Source organism: Dipodascopsis tothii, assembly GCF_038497935.1.
Source record: "Dipodascopsis tothii strain CBS 759.85 unplaced genomic scaffold V1510scaffold_20, whole genome shotgun sequence".
NCBI lineage: Eukaryota > Fungi > Ascomycota > Lipomycetes > Lipomycetales > Lipomycetaceae > Neoaidaea > Neoaidaea tothii.
Window position 1 is genome coordinate 235,880 of NW_027118004.1, and position 17,069 is coordinate 252,948.

General features: G+C 68.2%; 7 protein-coding genes and 2 non-coding genes across 9 annotated transcripts; 4 read left to right on the forward strand and 5 right to left on the reverse strand.

Annotated features, from left to right (window-relative positions):
• Window positions 1-552: 552 nt before the first annotated feature.
• On the reverse strand, window positions 553-3,799 carry V1510DRAFT_396126 (armadillo-type protein). The gene is made up of 2 exons (XM_066931880.1): window positions 3,348-3,799; window positions 553-3,277 (listed from the first exon to the last, which is right to left on the reverse strand). Exons 1-2 carry the CDS (start codon window positions 3,444-3,446, stop codon window positions 626-628), a joined length of 2,751 nt encoding a protein of 916 aa, XP_066788316.1. The 5' UTR covers window positions 3,447-3,799; the 3' UTR covers window positions 553-625.
• A 1,168-nt stretch (window positions 3,800-4,967) lies between these two features.
• V1510DRAFT_396128 (uncharacterized protein) lies at window positions 4,968-7,760 on the reverse strand. The gene has a single exon (XM_066931881.1). It carries the CDS (start codon window positions 7,501-7,503, stop codon window positions 5,041-5,043), a length of 2,463 nt encoding a protein of 820 aa, XP_066788317.1. The 5' UTR covers window positions 7,504-7,760; the 3' UTR covers window positions 4,968-5,040.
• Window positions 7,761-7,934: 174 nt separating this feature from the next.
• V1510DRAFT_430889 (uncharacterized protein) lies at window positions 7,935-9,456 on the forward strand (the record flags this gene model as incomplete). The annotated part of the gene is made up of 2 exons (XM_066935404.1): window positions 7,935-8,007; window positions 8,420-9,456. Exons 1-2 carry the CDS (start codon window positions 7,944-7,946, stop codon window positions 9,454-9,456), a joined length of 1,101 nt encoding a protein of 366 aa, XP_066788318.1. The 5' UTR covers window positions 7,935-7,943.
• On the reverse strand, window positions 9,451-11,493 carry V1510DRAFT_418914 (Alg9-like mannosyltransferase family-domain-containing protein). The gene is made up of 3 exons (XM_066934197.1): window positions 10,988-11,493; window positions 9,778-10,956; window positions 9,451-9,748 (listed from the first exon to the last, which is right to left on the reverse strand). Exons 1-3 carry the CDS (start codon window positions 11,225-11,227, stop codon window positions 9,653-9,655), a joined length of 1,515 nt encoding a protein of 504 aa, XP_066788319.1. The 5' UTR covers window positions 11,228-11,493; the 3' UTR covers window positions 9,451-9,652.
• Window positions 11,323-12,153, forward strand: V1510DRAFT_418915 (dehydrase and lipid transport-domain-containing protein). The gene has a single exon (XM_066934198.1). The coding sequence runs from the start codon at window positions 11,439-11,441 to the stop codon at window positions 12,096-12,098; it is 660 nt and encodes a 219-aa protein (XP_066788320.1). The 5' UTR covers window positions 11,323-11,438; the 3' UTR covers window positions 12,099-12,153.
• Window positions 12,154-12,627: 474 nt separating this feature from the next.
• Window positions 12,628-15,153, reverse strand: V1510DRAFT_448744 (WD40-repeat-containing domain protein; the record flags this gene model as incomplete). The annotated part of the gene is made up of 2 exons (XM_066935785.1): window positions 14,864-15,153; window positions 12,628-14,832 (listed from the first exon to the last, which is right to left on the reverse strand). The coding sequence occupies exons 1-2, from the start codon at window positions 15,035-15,037 to the stop codon at window positions 12,628-12,630; spliced, it is 2,379 nt and encodes a 792-aa protein (XP_066788321.1). The 5' UTR covers window positions 15,038-15,153.
• Window positions 15,154-15,255: 102 nt separating this feature from the next.
• On the forward strand, window positions 15,256-16,956 carry V1510DRAFT_418917 (uncharacterized protein). Its single transcript, XM_066934199.1, has 3 exons — window positions 15,256-15,702; window positions 15,733-15,950; window positions 15,982-16,956. The coding sequence occupies exons 1-3, from the start codon at window positions 15,370-15,372 to the stop codon at window positions 16,496-16,498; spliced, it is 1,068 nt and encodes a 355-aa protein (XP_066788322.1). The 5' UTR covers window positions 15,256-15,369; the 3' UTR covers window positions 16,499-16,956.
• On the forward strand, window positions 16,562-16,644 carry V1510DRAFT_t171. Its single transcript has one exon. It is a non-coding gene; the product is annotated as a tRNA-Tyr (tRNA).
• On the reverse strand, window positions 16,745-16,816 carry V1510DRAFT_t173. Its single transcript has one exon. It is a non-coding gene; the product is annotated as a tRNA-Cys (tRNA).
• Window positions 16,957-17,069: the final 113 nt, after the last annotated feature.

Here is a 17,069-nt window from a genome sequence, read left to right on the forward strand (position 1 = left end):
ACACGCCCGCCAACGGGCGTGCAGGCGACTCCGGTGGCCGTATACTGATAGGAGGTACCAGCGGTGGTGTGCGGGGGATGCTGGCTGGGCGCGTATGGCAGTCATGAAGCTGCGTGGCATATAGCCGCATATAGCCGCATATAGCCGCAGTCTGGCAGGCTTCCGACGACGACTGTGCCGACGGAGGCTCTGCTGGTGGCTGGAGCGAGCCGCAAGAGGTGCGGCTTATAGCCGTAAGTAGCCGCCTGGCAAGATCTGGCGGTAACTCTGTCGAGGACGGGCTCCGCAGGCAGCGACCTGAGCCGCACATTATGCGGCTTATAGCCACACAACCGCCCAGACGCGTGAGCCGCGCTCCGTGCGGCATATACCCGCATATAGCCGCAGACCGCAGGCAGGTCTCGGCATTGCTGCCCCGCAGGTGCTGCCAGTGGCCCGTCGCGTGCGCGAGCCGTTCCCACACGCGCGCATGTAGCCGCTGACCCAGGCACCGCCTCGACAGTGTCGCTGCGCCCGCGTCTACATCTACACCGGCGCACGCGCCGCGTCGTGTTGCGCAAACAGGCCGGCCGAAGCGCGGCGAAATAGATTCATACGGTCGTTACTAATGCTGGCCGACGGACCGTCAGACGTTGTAGCGCTCGCGCAGGCTCTGCTGGACGTCCGGAGCCAGCAGACGCATGACCATGGCGTCCCAGTCGCCCACAAAGCCCTTGTAGCCGACGATGAGCTTGGCGAACATGTCGTTGAGCTCGGGCCCCGGCTGGTCGTAGCGGCCGATGGCGTCGACGAAATCGACGAGGCAGTTCTTCAGCCCCGGCGGGTTGAGCAGCACGATGTTGGACATGCCGCGGAAGGCCGACTCCTTCTCGTCCGTGTCCGAGATGAGCTTGAGGGCGCGGCACCAGGCGAGCGCGAACGTCTCGAGCTCAGGCGCGATGAGCTCGGCGTTGGCGATTCCGAGCCGACCGATGGTGATGGCCGCGTTCTCGAGGATGGTGGTCTCGGTGGCGGCGTTGATGTCGCCCATGCCGCCCTGGCGGTTGGTCAGAACGCCGACTAGACGGTCCATCAGCGGCGGCACGAACGGCTGCATCTCCTTGCCGAGCTTGAGCGCGATCTCGCCGGCGGCCCAGGTGGCATTGTTGCAGACGGCGGTCGTGGTCGGGTCCGCCTCGATCTGGGGAATGAGCTCGGTCATGATGGACGAGATGAACGGCTTGACGACGGCGTCGAAGGTGTTGATGGCCATGTCGCCCAGAAGCGCGAACGCCGACTGGCGCACCTCGTTGACCGGGTCGCGCAGACACATGAACAGCAGCTGCATCAGCGGCGGCTCGGTGCCGGTGATAAGCTCGACCGAGAGCCCGCCGAGGCCCTGGACGAGGCCGTCGAGCAGGTCGAGCGTTGTCACGATGAAGTCCTTGTCCGGCGGCTCCAGCGCCGGGTTTTCCATGGCGCGCTGGTCCATGTAGAGCGTGTTGTGCAGGATGGTCAAAGCGCGCTGGAACACCGGCAGCGCGAACGGCGCAAACCGCTCGCCCAGCGCTGCCGTCACCGACGACAGGCACTCGAGCAGCGGGAACAGGTCGCGGTCGTCGTCCTTGAGCTGCTGCCACTTGCCGATCAGCGGTGGCAGCAGCAGGTCGACGTACTCCTTGCTGCTGAGAGCGTAGCCCACCTTGTCCACCAGCGTCTGCACCGCGTCGTAGAGGATCGCCAGGTTCTTGCTCTGGTACCGCTCGAAGCACTGCGCAAACTGCTGGAGAATATATACAAGGTAAGGCGTCAGCAGACCGCCGGCCTGCTCGGTGAAGTTGGCGAAGCCCGAGCAGCCGGCCTCCTGCACCTTCTTGTTGTGGTCCAGGCAGCACTTGAGCAGGCCCTGCATGGCTGGGATGAACTCGGCGTCATAGCCGATGTCGGTGGACCGGTAGCAGATGCTGCTCGAGTACCGGCCGAGCGTCCAGCACGTAATCTGGCGCACGGCGACCTCGGGGTCGCTGAGTGCGCGGATCAGGTACGGCAACAGGTCGCCGAGCTCGCCCGTGAGGCCATCGATGCAGCCCTCGGCGATGGCGCCAAAGGCCAGGATCGCGCCCTCGCGGTACGGCCACTCGGGCGAGGCCAGGTTCTGCTTCATGGTCGGCAGCGAGTACTCGAGGATGCGCTCGTGGAAGACGGACGAGAAGATGTCGAACGCGGCAGCGGAGCACTTGCGCAGGTTCCAGTCCGAGAAGTCGACGTCAAGGTCGTCGTCGTCATCGTCGTCGTCATCGTCGTCGTCGTCGTCGTCGTCATCGTCCGCGCGGCCCTGGCCGGCGGTCGACGACGCGCCGTGCGCGTCCTTGGTCTTGTGGTGCACCGGCTTGATGTCTGACGCCTTGTCCTCCATGCCCGCGTCGTCGTCCTCCATCGAGTTGAAGATGAAGATGTCGGTCTCGGAGAAGACCATGCACTCGAGCAGTCGCGGGATGATCTTCGGCAGGTGCTTGGCGACCTGCTCGGAGCGCTGCTGCGCCTCGGCCAGGCCCAGAATGAACTCGCACGCCTCGAGCGCGACCTGCTCGTCCTGGTCGCGCATGCAGTGCAGCGTGTAGTCGATGATGCCGTCCAGGTGCGGTCCCAGCTTGTCCGGGCGCACGTCGTAGATGATCACGAACGCGATGCACACGCACCGGCGCACGTCCGAGTCCGTGTCGGTCGCCAGGCTGAACAGCGTCGCCAGGAACGCGTCCATGTGCATCAGCAGGCTCTGCGACTTGAGCAGCACAAACTGGTTCAGGCACACGAGCGACGACGAGCGCACCTTGGCCGACGGCGACCGGCAGAACTCGAGGAACTTGGGCACCATGAAGTTGAGCGGTCGCTGGCCCTGGATCTCAACGTCGAGGTCCGCAGCCGAGTCCTCGCAGATCTTGACGAGTGCGCTCATGGCGCCCTCCTGGACGTCCTTCGGGCTCTGCTCGGCGAGCATCATCAGCCGCGGCAGGATCTCGGGCCAGCGCGCGACCTTGGTCTTGGACACGAGCGCCGACACGACCGTGCCTGTGATGCTCTGGATCATTGAGTACGACTGCATGAGGCCCTTGACGACCTCCTCCTTGACGTAGTCGACCACGGCCGGAGCGAGCTGGTCGAACCGCGTGAGCACGTTGTTCTTGAGCATCAGCCCGGCCGACGCGCGCAGGTGCAGGTCCGCGTCCGTCGTCGGCGTCACGAGGATGTACACCAGGTAGTTGTCGATATCGGGCTGCACGCGCGCCTCCTCAAGCGTCTGGCCGTCAGTGCTGCCCAATTGCGCGCGCGCGCCGGCAGCGCCGCTCGCCGGCGGCGCCCGCACTCACCTGTGTGGCCTGGCCGCGAATCGCATTGTTGGCCGAGAGCGACTGCTGGAAAACCACCCGGAGCTGGTCCAAGACCTCTTGCCGCGGCGTCCACGACATCTTGGCGGACTCTGCGACGGGCGCCAGCGATCTGGGCCCGGCAGGGGTCACGAGCGGTCTGGCGGCACGACCTGCTGTGGCCTAGTAGGGCTGGCTGTGTGCGGCGACCGGTGGCCGGTCGGTGCAAACACTGGCTGGCGCGGTCTGCGCGACCCGCAAACCTCCGCGGATTATCTGTCGGGTGCGGAAAATACCCGAGAGCCTGTGCCACCTGTTGACGACACTGTCTGTCCAGCAAACACGTTGGCAGGCCCAGGATCGTTGACGAGAACGGAAGAAATTTTTCTTGTTTACAAATATTTTCGTTTCGTTTTTTTTTTTTCGGCGTTGAACCTAGTGGACGCGGTCAGCACCAGGGGGCACTGGACACCGGCCGGTCTCCAGCGCACCACCCGCACACCGCGGCGCGGCGCGCCGGCGCCGGCGCCGCCTGCAGGCTGCTACGATGGGCTGCCGGCTGGGTGCCGCGCTGCACAGGCAGACAGATACGCCGGCTGCCGAATGTCTGCTCGTGAAACTGGAGGCGGTGGTGCCGTAGATTAGTGGACGGCGCCTGTGCAGCAGTGCATATGTGGCGCAGCGGCTGCAGCCGCCAGCGGACACGCCGCAGGGGGTGCGGCGCGGTGAGCCACCTGCGGGGCGTCGGCTGCACCGGCGACACGGTGGCGCCGGGGCTGCGCGGTGGCGGTCGCGACGCGTGGCGGTGCGCGCACGCTGTCACACGGACACGCCGGCGGTCGCGGCGCGGCCTGGCGGGCGACCACGGCGCGCGGCGATCGCCGGCGGCTGCTTGCAGGCACCGGGCGCGCCAGCCACAGCCGGGTCGCACGAGACACGCGGTGGGCGGAGAGCGTGGCGGTGCGTGACGTGCAGCAAGCGGCATGACACGCACCTGCACGCCAGCCGCAGTGGCTGACCAGCGCATCAGTGATTCGCGGCCCCACAAGCGCACATGACGTGTAGCGACGCGAACGAGGACCACTGCCTGCGCCACAGCGGCCATGTGCGCATGGGGCGCGGCGGCAGCTGCACCTGTAGCCACGGCACGCTGCATGGCCGGCTGCGAACCCTGCGCGCCGCTGCACGCCGGCGGCGGCGCAGCCGCGGCGCCGGCGGCCTGCCGGGTGAGCTGGCGCGGGCGGCCGCGACGCCGGCTGGCCGTGCTGGCCAACCACGCACCGGCGCGGCCGGCGCTGGTGCCCAAAGCGTCTGTGGTCGGCGCGGACCGCTAGCCGGGCAGCCAGGCTAGCCGAGCACTAGCACGGCCAGGCCGACGTAGCGCGGGCTAGTGCGGTGCCAGTGGGCGCGGACGCGGGGCCGTGGCCAGCATGCGGCCGGCTGTGGCTCTGTGGCACAGCGGCCGCGGCCGGCTGGGGGGCCGGACCGGCCCGGCGATCGGCGGCGGGCCGGTGGCGTGTGCGGCGGGCGGTTGCCTGGGCAACGGGCAGTGCGGCGGTTTCCCGGGCAACGGCGGTCGCGCCGCCCGTTGCCTAGGCAACCGCCCGCCGCACGCCCTGCGGCTCTCATCGTAGTTATATTATGCAGTAAAAATACAGGCGTCAGTATTTTGTGTTAGATGGACAAAACTTGTCGGCTAGATCGGCATGTCGTCGCCGAGACCAATGTCGTGTTTCATGTCGAGCACCAGGTCCTGTCCGTGCAGCCCCTCCGGCGCCGGTGGCGCCGTCCGGTCCGCCGTGCCCTTCTCGGCCGTCGCCGGCGTGCCGTGGACCTGCAGCTGGTACACGCACGTGTAGTCCGGGTTGCCCCAGTTCTCCGTGAACCGGAACACGACGTTGCGGACAGGCACCTGTGCCGCCCGCACCGCTGCCGGCACGTCGTAGCTCTGGATCTTGAACGGCGAGTAGATGTTGTAGGTGAAGTGTCCGATGTTGACGTACTTGTCGAGCACGCCGTCCGGGTCCGCCGGCGCCGCGTGGTGGCCAAGCGTCAGCCGGCGCTCGTCCGCATCGACGTGGGCCGTCATCGTGCGCAGCGCAGGCTCGACTGCCGTGCGCAGCGCGTCGCGGCGGCCGGCGTCGTCGACCTCGATCCAGAGCTCGAACTCCTTGGGCGCCGAGTTGATGTTGCGCGCCTGGCTGAGCGACACGTGCACGAGCGAGATGCTCTCGACGTACACTGTCTCCGACAGCCGGATGCCGAGCCGGCCCTGTTTACCAGAAAACGACCAGCAGTGGCCGAGGGACGTGTCAGGCAGCAGCGCCTGCACGGCACTGTTGCGGCGGATGCCGTCCAGACCGACCATGGTCGCCAGCCGGCGCAGTGCCTGGACCGCGCCGCGCGGCCGCTTGGCCGGCGTCGTCACGAACGGGTTGACGCGCGCGCCAGCCGAGATCAGCGCGTAGTCTGGTCTGGAGAAGAGCTCGGCCGCGTGCCGGGCCAGCGAGTTCTCGACGAGCGAGTCGATGGCCTCCTGCGTTACGTTGATGCCGGCCTGGCGGAACGCCTGCTGGGCGCCGCCAGCAGTGGCGCCGGCGGACGGCAGCGAGCGCAGGGCGGCGCGCAGGGCAGCCTCGGTGTCGCGCAGGCGCCGGGCAAAGTCGTCCTTGGCGGCGGTCAGCTCCGAGGCCAGCAGGCCCAGGAAGTACTCCTTCGACACAAAGACGTCGCTGCGCTTGAACTCAGCCATCTGGCGGTCGAGCCGGGCATCCATGAAGTGCACGAGCTCAGCCTCGTTTGTGGCCAGGAATGCGTCCCACGAGACGCCGTCGTTGAGCAGCCGCGAGACCGAGTCGGCGTCCATGCCGGCGGGCGCGGCCTCGACCGCGGACGCCAGCCGCTCGAGCGCGGCCCGGGTGCCGGTCATCTCGCGCTTGTCCACGAACGCCGACTGCAGGTACGCGTAGAACTCGGGCTTGATCTTGACGTTGCCGGCGGCGTCGACGACGGCCGGCAGCCGGTCGGGCAGGACGTCGTCGATGGCTGCGAGGGCGGATTCGCGCGCGAGATCGGCCACCTGGGCCAGCACGGCCGCCAGCTTCTCGTCGGCGGCACGCATGTGCTGGCCGAGCTCGTCCAGCCGCTTGTCCGTGTACGTCAGCTGCGAGCGGGCCTCGGCAAGGTCGTCGTCGACACGGGCGGCGTGTGTCTGAAGCGCGGCGACTGCGCGCTCGGCGGCCGTCATTTTGCCGGCAATAGCGCGCACGCTGCCGTCGCCCTCGGAGATGCGCGCCTGCAGCGTGGCAACGCGCTCTCCGAGCGCGTCCAGCGCAGCGTGGAACTTGGAGTCCGCCTTGGCAGTCTCGTCACGCAGGCCGACGTACCGCTGCTCGATGTCGCGCTGGTGGCGGCCGAAAGCGTCCGGCCAGTCGGCCTGGAGGGCGGCGGCGGCGCTGGACAGCGAGCCCAGCGTGGCCTCGACCGACAGCAGCCGGGCGACGAGGTCCTCGGCGGACGAGGGCGAGCCCCGGGGGGCATCAAAGACCAGGCCGGTGCCCTGGCGGCCGTGCAGCGAAAACGGCGACGGCAGGTGCTCAAAGACAACCGACAGAAAGCCGATGCCCAGGCACCAGACGACCAGCACGGCCGCTGCGCGCCGCGTCAGCAGGTTCGCCAGCAGCGTGCGCGCCGCGCGGGCCGCCAGGATCGACACAAAGTGCACGAACGTCAGCGCGGACCGCAGCGGCGAGCGTGCGCCCGAAAGCGTGGCCGTCTCGGTGAAGCCAAAGGCCAGCGGTGCCGAGCCGGCCGAGCCGGCCGAGCCCGCGGAGCCGGCCGATCCCACCGAGTTGACCGAGCCCTCGCGCGAAGACACGACGCCGCCGATGCGCGCAAACTCGCTGTCTTCGTCGTGGAAGTCGTAGAGGTCGTCCGGCAGCGCGCGCGGCGTGGACGCGCGCGATTCGGTGCGGCGCTTGGTTGGCGACCGCGGCGCCCGGCGCCGCGGCTGGGTCGACGCCTCCGAGTCCGAGGCGTCTGTCGAGAGGGGAATGCTGGCGCTGCGCAGCGACCGGCGGCGGTCGACGCGCGTGGCAAAGTCGTCAGCCGGCGGTCGCCGGCGTGCCGACGAGCGCGTGTTGTGGGCGGTTTCGTCCATTGTTTCGCGGCCGGGGGGCCTCACGGGGCCGGCGGCAGGCGCGGCAGACGGCGGCGGAGCCGCAAGCGCACGCAGGCGCGGGGGCGCGACCGGGCGGCCGCGCGGGCTGCGCCGGACAGAGCCGCGATCGGAAGAGCGGCGACGGGGTAGGCCGTCGTCGAGCGCGCAAAGTCGAGCGCGCAGGGGCCGCGCAGAGTCGGCAAGAGCTGGAGATCTGATGCACGCGTGCTACGCGTGCTGGTGTGTGTTTGGATCGTGCCCCGGGTCGTTGTGTACGGAGCGGATTTTGAATCGAGCGGTCGCGTCGCGCGGTTGGGGCCGGGTAAACAGCCGCACCGCGTGCGGCGCCAAAGCCGGGTAACTCCGGACGCGATCGGCCAGGGTTCGGGGCAATGATCTTCCCGCGAGCTGCTGCGCCGACCTTCACCACTACCTACACCATGGCCCCCGGACAGCTTCCCCTGAAGGTTGCCAAGTTTGAGCGCATCGGCACGCTGCGCGATGGTAAGTGAGGTGTGGCCGTGCGTGTGACGTGCGGCAGCAGCGGCACTGCGGCAGCGGGGCCGCGAAGCGAGCGCGGCTGCTCGGCACGATCTCGTCGGCTGCGCGCGGCGGCGCTGTGACGGCGGCAATGCGGCGGCAGCGGCGGCCGCGGTTGCGGCGGCGTGCGACCGAGCGCTGCGCGGCGGCGACGTCGTGCCACGGTGGCCTCACGGTGCCGGCGGCGGCCGTGGCTGCGTCGTGGCGGCTCCGCGGCTGCCGGTGCGGCCGCAGCCGCTTGGCGCGTACGTCATTGTGGCGGTGGTGGCGGACGTGCGGCGTCAGCGCCGCAGAGCGTGCGGCGCGAGAATTGGCGCTATTGCGCCGCACGTCGTGCGGCGGTGGCCCGTGCGCGCTCGGACCAGCTGACGCGCAGTCAACGGCAAAAAGTACACCCGCGACATCGGGTGCTCGTGCACGCTCAACCGCACGCCGTACTGGTTCTTTGGCGACACGTTCCCTCTCAACGACCGTGGCCAGATGATCGGCCTGCTCACGTCGACGTACGCCATGGGCAACGAGCTCGAGCCCACCAAGAGCAAGTACTTTGACACCGACCGCGACGGCAAGCCGCCGCAGTTCATGCCCTTCACCGGTCCTGAGTGGCAGTTCAACAAGGAGCACCAGGGCGGCGGCAAGCGCCGGTACTACCTCTGGACGTTCTCGTCTGTGGCCGAGGTCGCGCCTGGCGAGGGCTACATGTTCTTCGACAAGGGTCGCACCGAGTCGCAGCGGCTGGACGACAACAAGCACTTTGGCCTTCACGTTGGCAAGGTGCGCGTTGGCAAGGACCGCCGGCTGATCGCCGAGCGCGTGGCCGAGGAGCCGCTCTTCGGCCCCGACGAGTGTCTCTACGGCGGCTGGGAGACTGTGGTCGAGGGCGACCACATCTACCTGTACGGCCAGGAGAAGGGCCACGTGTACCTGGCGCGCGTGCCCAAGCACTGCCCGTGCGACCGCTCGCAGCTCGAGTACTGGACGACGCGCGGCTGGGCGCACGAGCCCAAGGACCGCAAGTCGCTCTTCTGGAAGCTGCAGTCAGGCACCATCTGCTGGAGCCGCTTCTACGGCTGCTTCATCATGGTCGGCTGCACCATGTGGGCCGACAACAAGATCATCATGCGCTCGGCGCCGCGCCTCGAGGGTCCCTGGACCGACGACCAGCTCCTGTGGCAGCTGGACCCGCCCAAGAGCGGGTTCAACTACTGCATGAACGCACACCCGTGGGCGTTCCCGGCCAGCGAGGGCGGCGAGCTGCTCGTGTCGTGGACCGACCAGGCCTCGGGCGAGGTCGAGCTGGCCAAGGTCACCTGGCAGGGCTTCCAGGGGGCGGCGTCGGCGCAGCCGACGCAGCCGCCGGCCGACCAAGCGCCGCCGGTGCCGCGCTGGTCCAAGCCGTCGACGTGGTTCTAGGATGCGATGTATGTAGTCCTACATAATCAGGTCTCATGCTCCGGGGGTGCGGGATGCGTGAGCCGCGCGGTGTGCGGCTCCGGCCAGCACGTGGGCCACACAGAGTGCGGCGCTGCCGCGCTGCGGCGTGTGTGGCGCAGCAGTGTCACCAGGGACGCAGCCGCGGCAGACGCGCAAGCGCCGCACGCCGTGCGGCTCACGCGCTGGCCTCCGCGCCCGTGGCGCAGTACACCAGCACGTCGCCGCGCCGGCGCGGGTCGTCGTGCACGTGGCTGTTGAAGAAGCGCGCGCACTTCGTCAGCGTATCCCCCGTCCACTTACCTCAGTGTAGCGGCCGGCCAGCTGCGGCCCAATCGTGGGCTCGAGCGCGGCAAAGAAGATCAGGTGCGTTGGCCACGGCTGCACGAGGCCGATTGCCGGCGGCGCTGCCGAGAACCGCGCGGCCAGAAACTCGGACGGCGCGTCGTAGAACTCGTCGGCCTCGTCGCGGTAGACCGAGCGCTCGGGTTCTTTCAGCCCAATCGGCGGCTCGCACGTCAGGAACCGAATGTCGATGTCGCGTCGATGGAAGTGGCTCTGCCACGGCGTCGAGTGGCACGGCATCAGGAAAAACACCGAGCCGTGGGCGGGCACGGCCCGATGGACATACTCGGCCACGTCGACCACGCCGCGCTGGTGGACCAGGCTGGCGTAGAGCGCCAGCGGGACGTGCACAGCCAGAGCGAGCGCAAACACGGCGCGACGCGGCACGCGCCGGCGCGCCGCGTTCAGCACCTCGATCGACCGCGCCGCGTAGACGTGCAGCACAGGCAGGAGCGGGTACACAAAGCGCACCTCCTTGTGCTGGATCAGCGAGTACACGGCAACGACGAACACGGCCGCCCGTGCAGCGTCGTCGCCCGCCGCCAGCGCCCAGCCATGGACGGCCCACGGCAGGAACACGATCAGCATGAGCGGCAGCGCGACCACCGCGTAGAAAAGCGTGCTCGACGTGCCGTAGAACGACGACAGCGACTCAATCACGTTGAACTGGAGGAAGTTCCAGAGCGGAAACACGAGCCCGCGGTAGTACCACATGTCGAGCACCGTGTTGGCCAGCACAACGGCGCCGCCGATGGCCGCCGCGGTCACCGCCACGCGCGCGCCGGCCGCTGCGCCGCCGCGGGTAATCGTGCGTGCCACGAGCGCGCCGCCTAGGTAGATCCATGCCAGCACGTTCGTCGGCCGCAGCACGCACGCCAGGGCAGCCAGCGTCAGCGCCGGCGCCAGCCGGCCGCGTCCGGCCGCGTCCGGCCACCAGCACAGCGCGCACGCAAAGAGCGTCGTCTCGAGCGAGTTGGAAAACGTGCGCACGGCCATGTGCCAGTTCCAGGCCGAGGCCAGCGACACAGCCAGCGCGGTCCGCGCGACCGCCGGGCCGTACCAGCGGCGGGCCAGGCGGTGCACGGCCCAGTCGCCCACGGCCGCGCACAGCGCCTGGAAGACCTTGGGGCCGTAGAGCTGGCGTCAGCGTGTCCGCGCGGCCACTTACCACACCCGCGTACTGCAGGCCGAGCGCGTCGGCCAGCCAGTACACCAGCGCAAAGAGCGCCGGATGGGCGATGCTCCGCAGCGGGATCCGCCACTCCCACGTCAGGTACCCGTGGCCGTACACGAGCTCGTGCGCCGGCTCGAGCGACTGCCAGAACTCGTCTGGCTGGAAGTACGTCTTGGTCGCGAGCGCGTTCACCAGACGGAACGCGATCGCCGCAGCTAGCACGTCGCCGTCCATCGTGTGCGCCTGGGTCGATCTCGTCGTGCGCTCTTCGGCCGGTCGGGGCCTGTCGTGGCTAAGTCTGGCCGGTCCGTGTCGTTCGTGGTGGTGACCCAACCGCCGCCAAAATTTCTTCAAGTCGACGGCCCACGACCCTGGGCAGATTCACGATCGCGCGGCGGATACAGGCCTCGAGGAGGTCGGACGGGCACGGGAGCGCGCAGATACGATGCTGGCTCGGTACGGCGCGGCGCGCGCGCGCGCCGGGGGGTGTGCCGGGGCGCTGACTCGGCCGCGGGCCGGACTGGACGGGACTGGCGGACCGACCCGGGTCCCGGTCCGGACCCGCGTCCCGACACGCACGTTCTTCGAGCTTCCGAACGTGTCGGCGCTGGCCGGCGAGCAGACATACAAACTCAGCCGCGTGCTGCGGCACCGCCCGGACCGGCTGTACGCGGTCGTGTCCGACATCGACGCCTACGAGCGGTTCATTCCGTACTGCAAACGGTCCAAGGTCACGGCACGGGACGGCGCGGGCGAGCCGGCCGAGGCGACGCTCGGCGTGGGCTGGCAGAGCTTCGACGAGAGCTTTGAGTCGCGCCTGACGTGCACACGGCCGACTGTTGTGGTCGCCGAAGCGCTCAACCGGACCGTTTTCCGCACGCTCTATACACGGTGGACGCTGGCGCCAGCGGCCGGCGGCCGCCACACGCGCGTGGACTTTGAGCTGCGGTTCTGGTTCCAGAACCCGCTGTACAATGCGGCGGCATCGTCTTTCGGCGGCGCGGTCAGCGAGCTCATGATCGCTGCGTTTGAAAAACGCGCGCGCGAGCTCGATCTCGAGGACCGCCGGGCAGCCCGCGAGGCCAAACGCCGGGAATGTACATAGCAATTTTGATTGAGGGGCGTGGTGACCTGGCGACGACCCGGAGCGCGCGACGAGCGAGCCGCACGCTGTGCGGCGCGGCATGCGCGCCGCACGCTGTGCGGCTGAGTAGGCCCCGGGCGCGCTCGATGTCCGCCGCCGACTACGCGGACGACCGCCTGCGCTGCGTCGAGTTACACCAGCCATGCCGTCTGAGACAGCGCCGCACGTGCTGCGGCTCGCTCGGAAGGACGGTCGCTTTAGGCGCAGTTGCTGCAGGGGTACTGCGCAGCCGCACAGTGTGCGGCGCTCCATTGCACGCCGCACGGCATGCGGCTTGGACGCAAACGGCGGCCACTCGCGCCGCGGTCCCGCAGCCGCACAATGTGCGGCGCATCTTCACCCGCCGCACACCATGCGGCTCATGCCCGGTCAGCAGCCGCCCTCGGCGCAGCCACCGCCGACGGCTAGCATGCGGCTCGCACCGGTAGCCAAAATGAATAACTATCATACAAAACTTTTGGAGCAGTGCTCATGCTTCGCGCCTCGCGCCCTAGACGTCCATCATGACCTCATCCATCTGCCGCAGCGTGTAGTCGATCACAAAGCTCTGCTCAACCAGCTCGGTCACGCGAGCGTAGTGGCGCTCCGAGTACGGCACGGCGGCGTCGAGGATGGGCTTGATGTTCTTGATCGCCAGCAGCCGGTCGGCCGTGTACGAGCGCAAGATGGCGTTGAGAACGCGCTGCGCGACCGGCGCTGTGCGCGCGTTGGTGTTCCAGTCGCGGACGCGCGAGAGCAGGCGCTCGAGCTGGTCGTCTGCCAGCGCGGCCACAACGGCGTCGACCGCACGCAGGCCCAGAACCGAGTCGGGCTCTTTGCGCTCGGCGATGACGGCGGTGAAGAGCTTGAGCAGCCGGTACGGCTGGTCGAGCGACAGCGCGAGCGTGATGGCGTTGCGCCAGTCCTTGCGGTGGAGGTAGTTGGCCAGGGTCTGCTCCTTCTCGACAAGCTCGGCGGCCGCGGCAGCCTCGGTCGCGATCTGGGCCTCGGTCACGTCCCGCCAGAACGTAATGACCGAGTCGCCGCCGCCCGAGACCAGCACGGAGTCGTCGCGTTTGACGGCCAGCGACCACACCTTGTCCTCGTGGTTGTCAAGCGTGGCCGAGCACTCGCCGGTCTTGATCTCCCACACCTTGACGAGACCGTCGCCGCCCGCGCTGGCGACCTGCAGGCCACCGGTGAGAAAGACCGACTTGAGGACCGAGTTGGTGTGGCCCTCGAACGTCTTCAGACACGAGTGGTCCTGCAACGACCAGACCTTGACGCTTTTGTCACCACTGCCCGAGACCAACTGCTTGCCCGACGGCGAGAACTTGGCCGTCCAGACGCCTCGCTTGTGGCCGCGCAGGATGCCGACCGTCTCGCCGGACTCGACCGCCCAGACCTTGATGGTGCGGTCCTGGGAAGCGGTCGCAAAGTAGACGTTGTCGGCCGAGACGTCGACCGCGTTGATGTCCTTGTCGTGCGCCTTGCGCGTGTACACGGCGCGGGCGGTGCTGCCGGCCTCGGCCGGCACCGTCCAGCGCTTGACGGTCAGGTCCTGCGAGCCTGTGACCAGGAACGGCGGCGCGCGTCCGGGCGCGCTGCGGCGCGCCAGCGCCACGCCGCCCACGGACGAGACATGGCCGGCAAACGACGCGTGCGGCACGAAAGTGGCCGCGTCGTCGTCCCAGCGCCAGACCCGGGCCTCGTTGTCCTTGCCGGCAGACGCCAGCCAGCGGCCGTCGGGGGTGACGTCGATGCAGATGACAATGTCCGTGTGGCCCTCGAGCGTGGTCGTGCTCTGGTCGGCCAGCGACACCAGCCGGACCTCGGGCGAGTTGGTCGCGAGCGCGAGCACCTCCTCGGCCGGGCCGGCGTAGGCGCAGTCGATGATCTCGCCGTGGCGGCCGGCCAGCCGGCGGAGCACCGCCAGCTCCGCCGACGCCAGCGACTGCACGAGAATGGTCTGGTCCGAGAGGACCGTGATCAGCGTGCGCGACGGCGCAATGAAGCGCACGTCCGCCACGCTAGTCTCCTCGGCCGTGGCCGCCTTGGCGGCGGCCGCGGTCAGCTCGGCGTTGGTCTCGAGCGACCACAGCCGCACCACGCCGCGCTCGCCGCCGGTCGCCACAACCTGCTCACCCGGCGCACCCAGCAGCCCGCGCTCCAGTAGCGCCACGGTCTCGATTGCCTCGTACACGGGCACGGTCTTGACCAGCCGTAGCGTCTTCATGTCCCACACGCACACGACCTTGTCGCGGCCGCCCGACACCAGCACGGCGCCGTCGTCACTGAACGCCAGGCCGCGCACGACGCTCTCGTGGCCGTCCAGCGTGCGCACGCACTTGCGCGCCACCAGGTCCCACACGCGGATCTGTGTGTCGTCCGAGCCGGACACGACCCGCCACGAGCTCGTTCCCCGCTCGCCCCAGATCTTGAGCGCCGACACCACGCCCGAGTGCCCGCGGAACGCGTGCGTGCTGAAGCCGCCCCGCAGGTCCCACACCTGCACGACGCCGTCGGCGCCGCCGGTCGCAACCAGCGTCGACGTCGCGTCTATGTCTATCACGATCACCGGCGCCTCGTGCGCCTTGGCCGAGTGCACGAGCTTGCCCTCGGGCAGCGTGTACGTGCGCATCTGCTGCGACCGCGAGCACGCCACCACGTACTGGCCGTCCGGGGAGATGGCCACGGCCGTGATCAGCTCCGTGTCCTGTCGTCAGCGCGCCCGCGCGGCCACTTACGCCCTTGATCTGCACCACCCGCCGGCCGGTCTCGACCTCGGTCACGATGACGTCCTCACCGTACGATGTTGCCAGCAACGACCCGTCCGCCGACACCGCCGCGGCCTCGCCGGTGAAGAACGGCTCGATCGCGGTCGGCTCGAATGTGGTCTTGATGATCGGCGCTTCTGCCATTGTGCCTGCGCTTGTGTGTGAGTGCTGTGCCGACTGCGGCTGTGAGCTCTCGGTCGTCGAGTGGACGCGGCAGTGAGTGCCAGAAGAGTGCCGCCTGAATCCGGCCTGTGTGTGCCGTTTGGTGGACGCAAAATTCTGCCGAAAAAAAAAAACTTCGGCCGGGGATAGTTACCCGGCTATCACGACTCCCAACCGCCGGCCGCCGTCGCCGTCCCGCCAGCACGCCGCCAGGTCCCGCGCAGTTCCCGCGCCACGTCGCCGAGGCCGGCCTATCCTGTGCAGCCGCCTCTTCTGCCACCCCGCCCGCCGTCCCGGCCCACGCACGCGCCGCCATGTTTATCCGCCACCTGCAGCGGACCACTTTCGGCTCCGGCATGCTCGCCCCGATGGCCGACGCCGGCGTCCCCGACTCCAAGGAGGCCAGCGCGGTGCTCGAGCGGGCCAAGCAAAATATGCAGCGCCAAAAGGCGATCATCGACGGCCAGAACGAGATCCTCAAGGCGGTCGGCATCGGCATGTCGCGCGACGAGATCGCCGAACGCAACAACAAGCGCGCCCGGCGCGAGGAAAGCGAGCACTACTTTGGCAGCAAAATGATCACCGTTGCCGTGTTCCTGTCGGACGTGGTCATGTGGCCCATGGCCGAGCTGCTGGAGCGGCTGCAGGTACGAGTGACCGCGACCGCACTGACGCAGGTCTACCGCACACGCCCCGATATCTCGTACTTTGAGATCCTGCGGGGAACGCTTAGGACCAAGTCGCTGCCGTCGCTCTACGCGAGTCTGACGACGACGACGCTGCGGGATCTGATCAACAGCAACCTGCGGGCGTTCGCGCACGCCGGTCTGAACCGTCTCACTGCCCGGACCCGGCTGCGCGACCACCCGCACGTAGTCGAGGGCCTGCGCATGGCGTAAGTGCCTCTGTGGGCGCGCTAACGGCAGCGTTGAGGTGGGGTCATGGGTGATCACGTACCCTCTGTCCGAGTACGAGGTCCTGCAAGCACTACACATCGAGCCGCCGCGGCTGGTGCCGCCACTGGCCGTGTGGCTGCGCATCCTGCAGCCGTGGAAGCTGCTGCCGAATCTGCCGCACGTGCTCGAGGTGGCCATCGTCGGCGTCTGCAGCATCAAGGCCGTCGATCTGACCGGCGCGGCCGCGTCGCAGCTGCTCACCCGCCAGAGCGACAACCTATTCCACATGGCCATGGACTGCATTGACCGCAACCTACTGTGCTACGCGGCGTACGTGGTCTCGTCCTCGATCCTCGGCAGCCCGGCGTTCCGAAGCATTGCCATCCACCACGGTGTCACGACTGCATACATGCCGGGCGAGATCGGCAACTGGCGAGTAGTCATGCGGGCTGCTACCGCCAACATCTTTTTCTATGGCGCCGTGTCGACGGCAGTGGCCGTGCTGGGGGACCTAGTGTCGGGCGTGCTGTTTCCGAAGACGCTATAGAGCTTTGTCACGCGGCGCTACCCCTGAACACCTACCCCATCTCGGGCCTAGTGGGTGTAGCTACTCCGGATGGCCAAGCTGGTAAGGCGTCAGACTGTAATGGATCAATTATCTGAAAATCGCGTGTTCGAGTCACGCTCCGGAGAATATTTTTTTTGGTGCACGTAGGCATAGTTGACCGTTCATGAGGAAATATTCAGCGTTGTCGAAAAAAAATCAGTAGTTCCCCAGGCAACTCAAAAAATTAGCTGGTACCCGGATTCGAACCAGGAACCTCGGGATCTGCAATCCTACGCGCTGCCATTGTGCCATACCAGCTAGTGTACCTAATAGTAGGAATATGGACAACACACGCAGCAGCAGAGTGCGCTTGGTAGGAGAGTCCGACAGCGAGGATCAGGCTGTGCCGGGCCAACTACAATCTGAAGTCGCCGGCGGACTAATATCCTGCAGGCAGCACCCTCGACGGAGTCGCCGCCGGAGGCGCACCCCGGCAACCAGCCACCCGCGGCGACACCGGCGAGGGTGGGTGGCCAGCCCGCCCGGGAGGGCCCCACCACCCCCCCCCGAC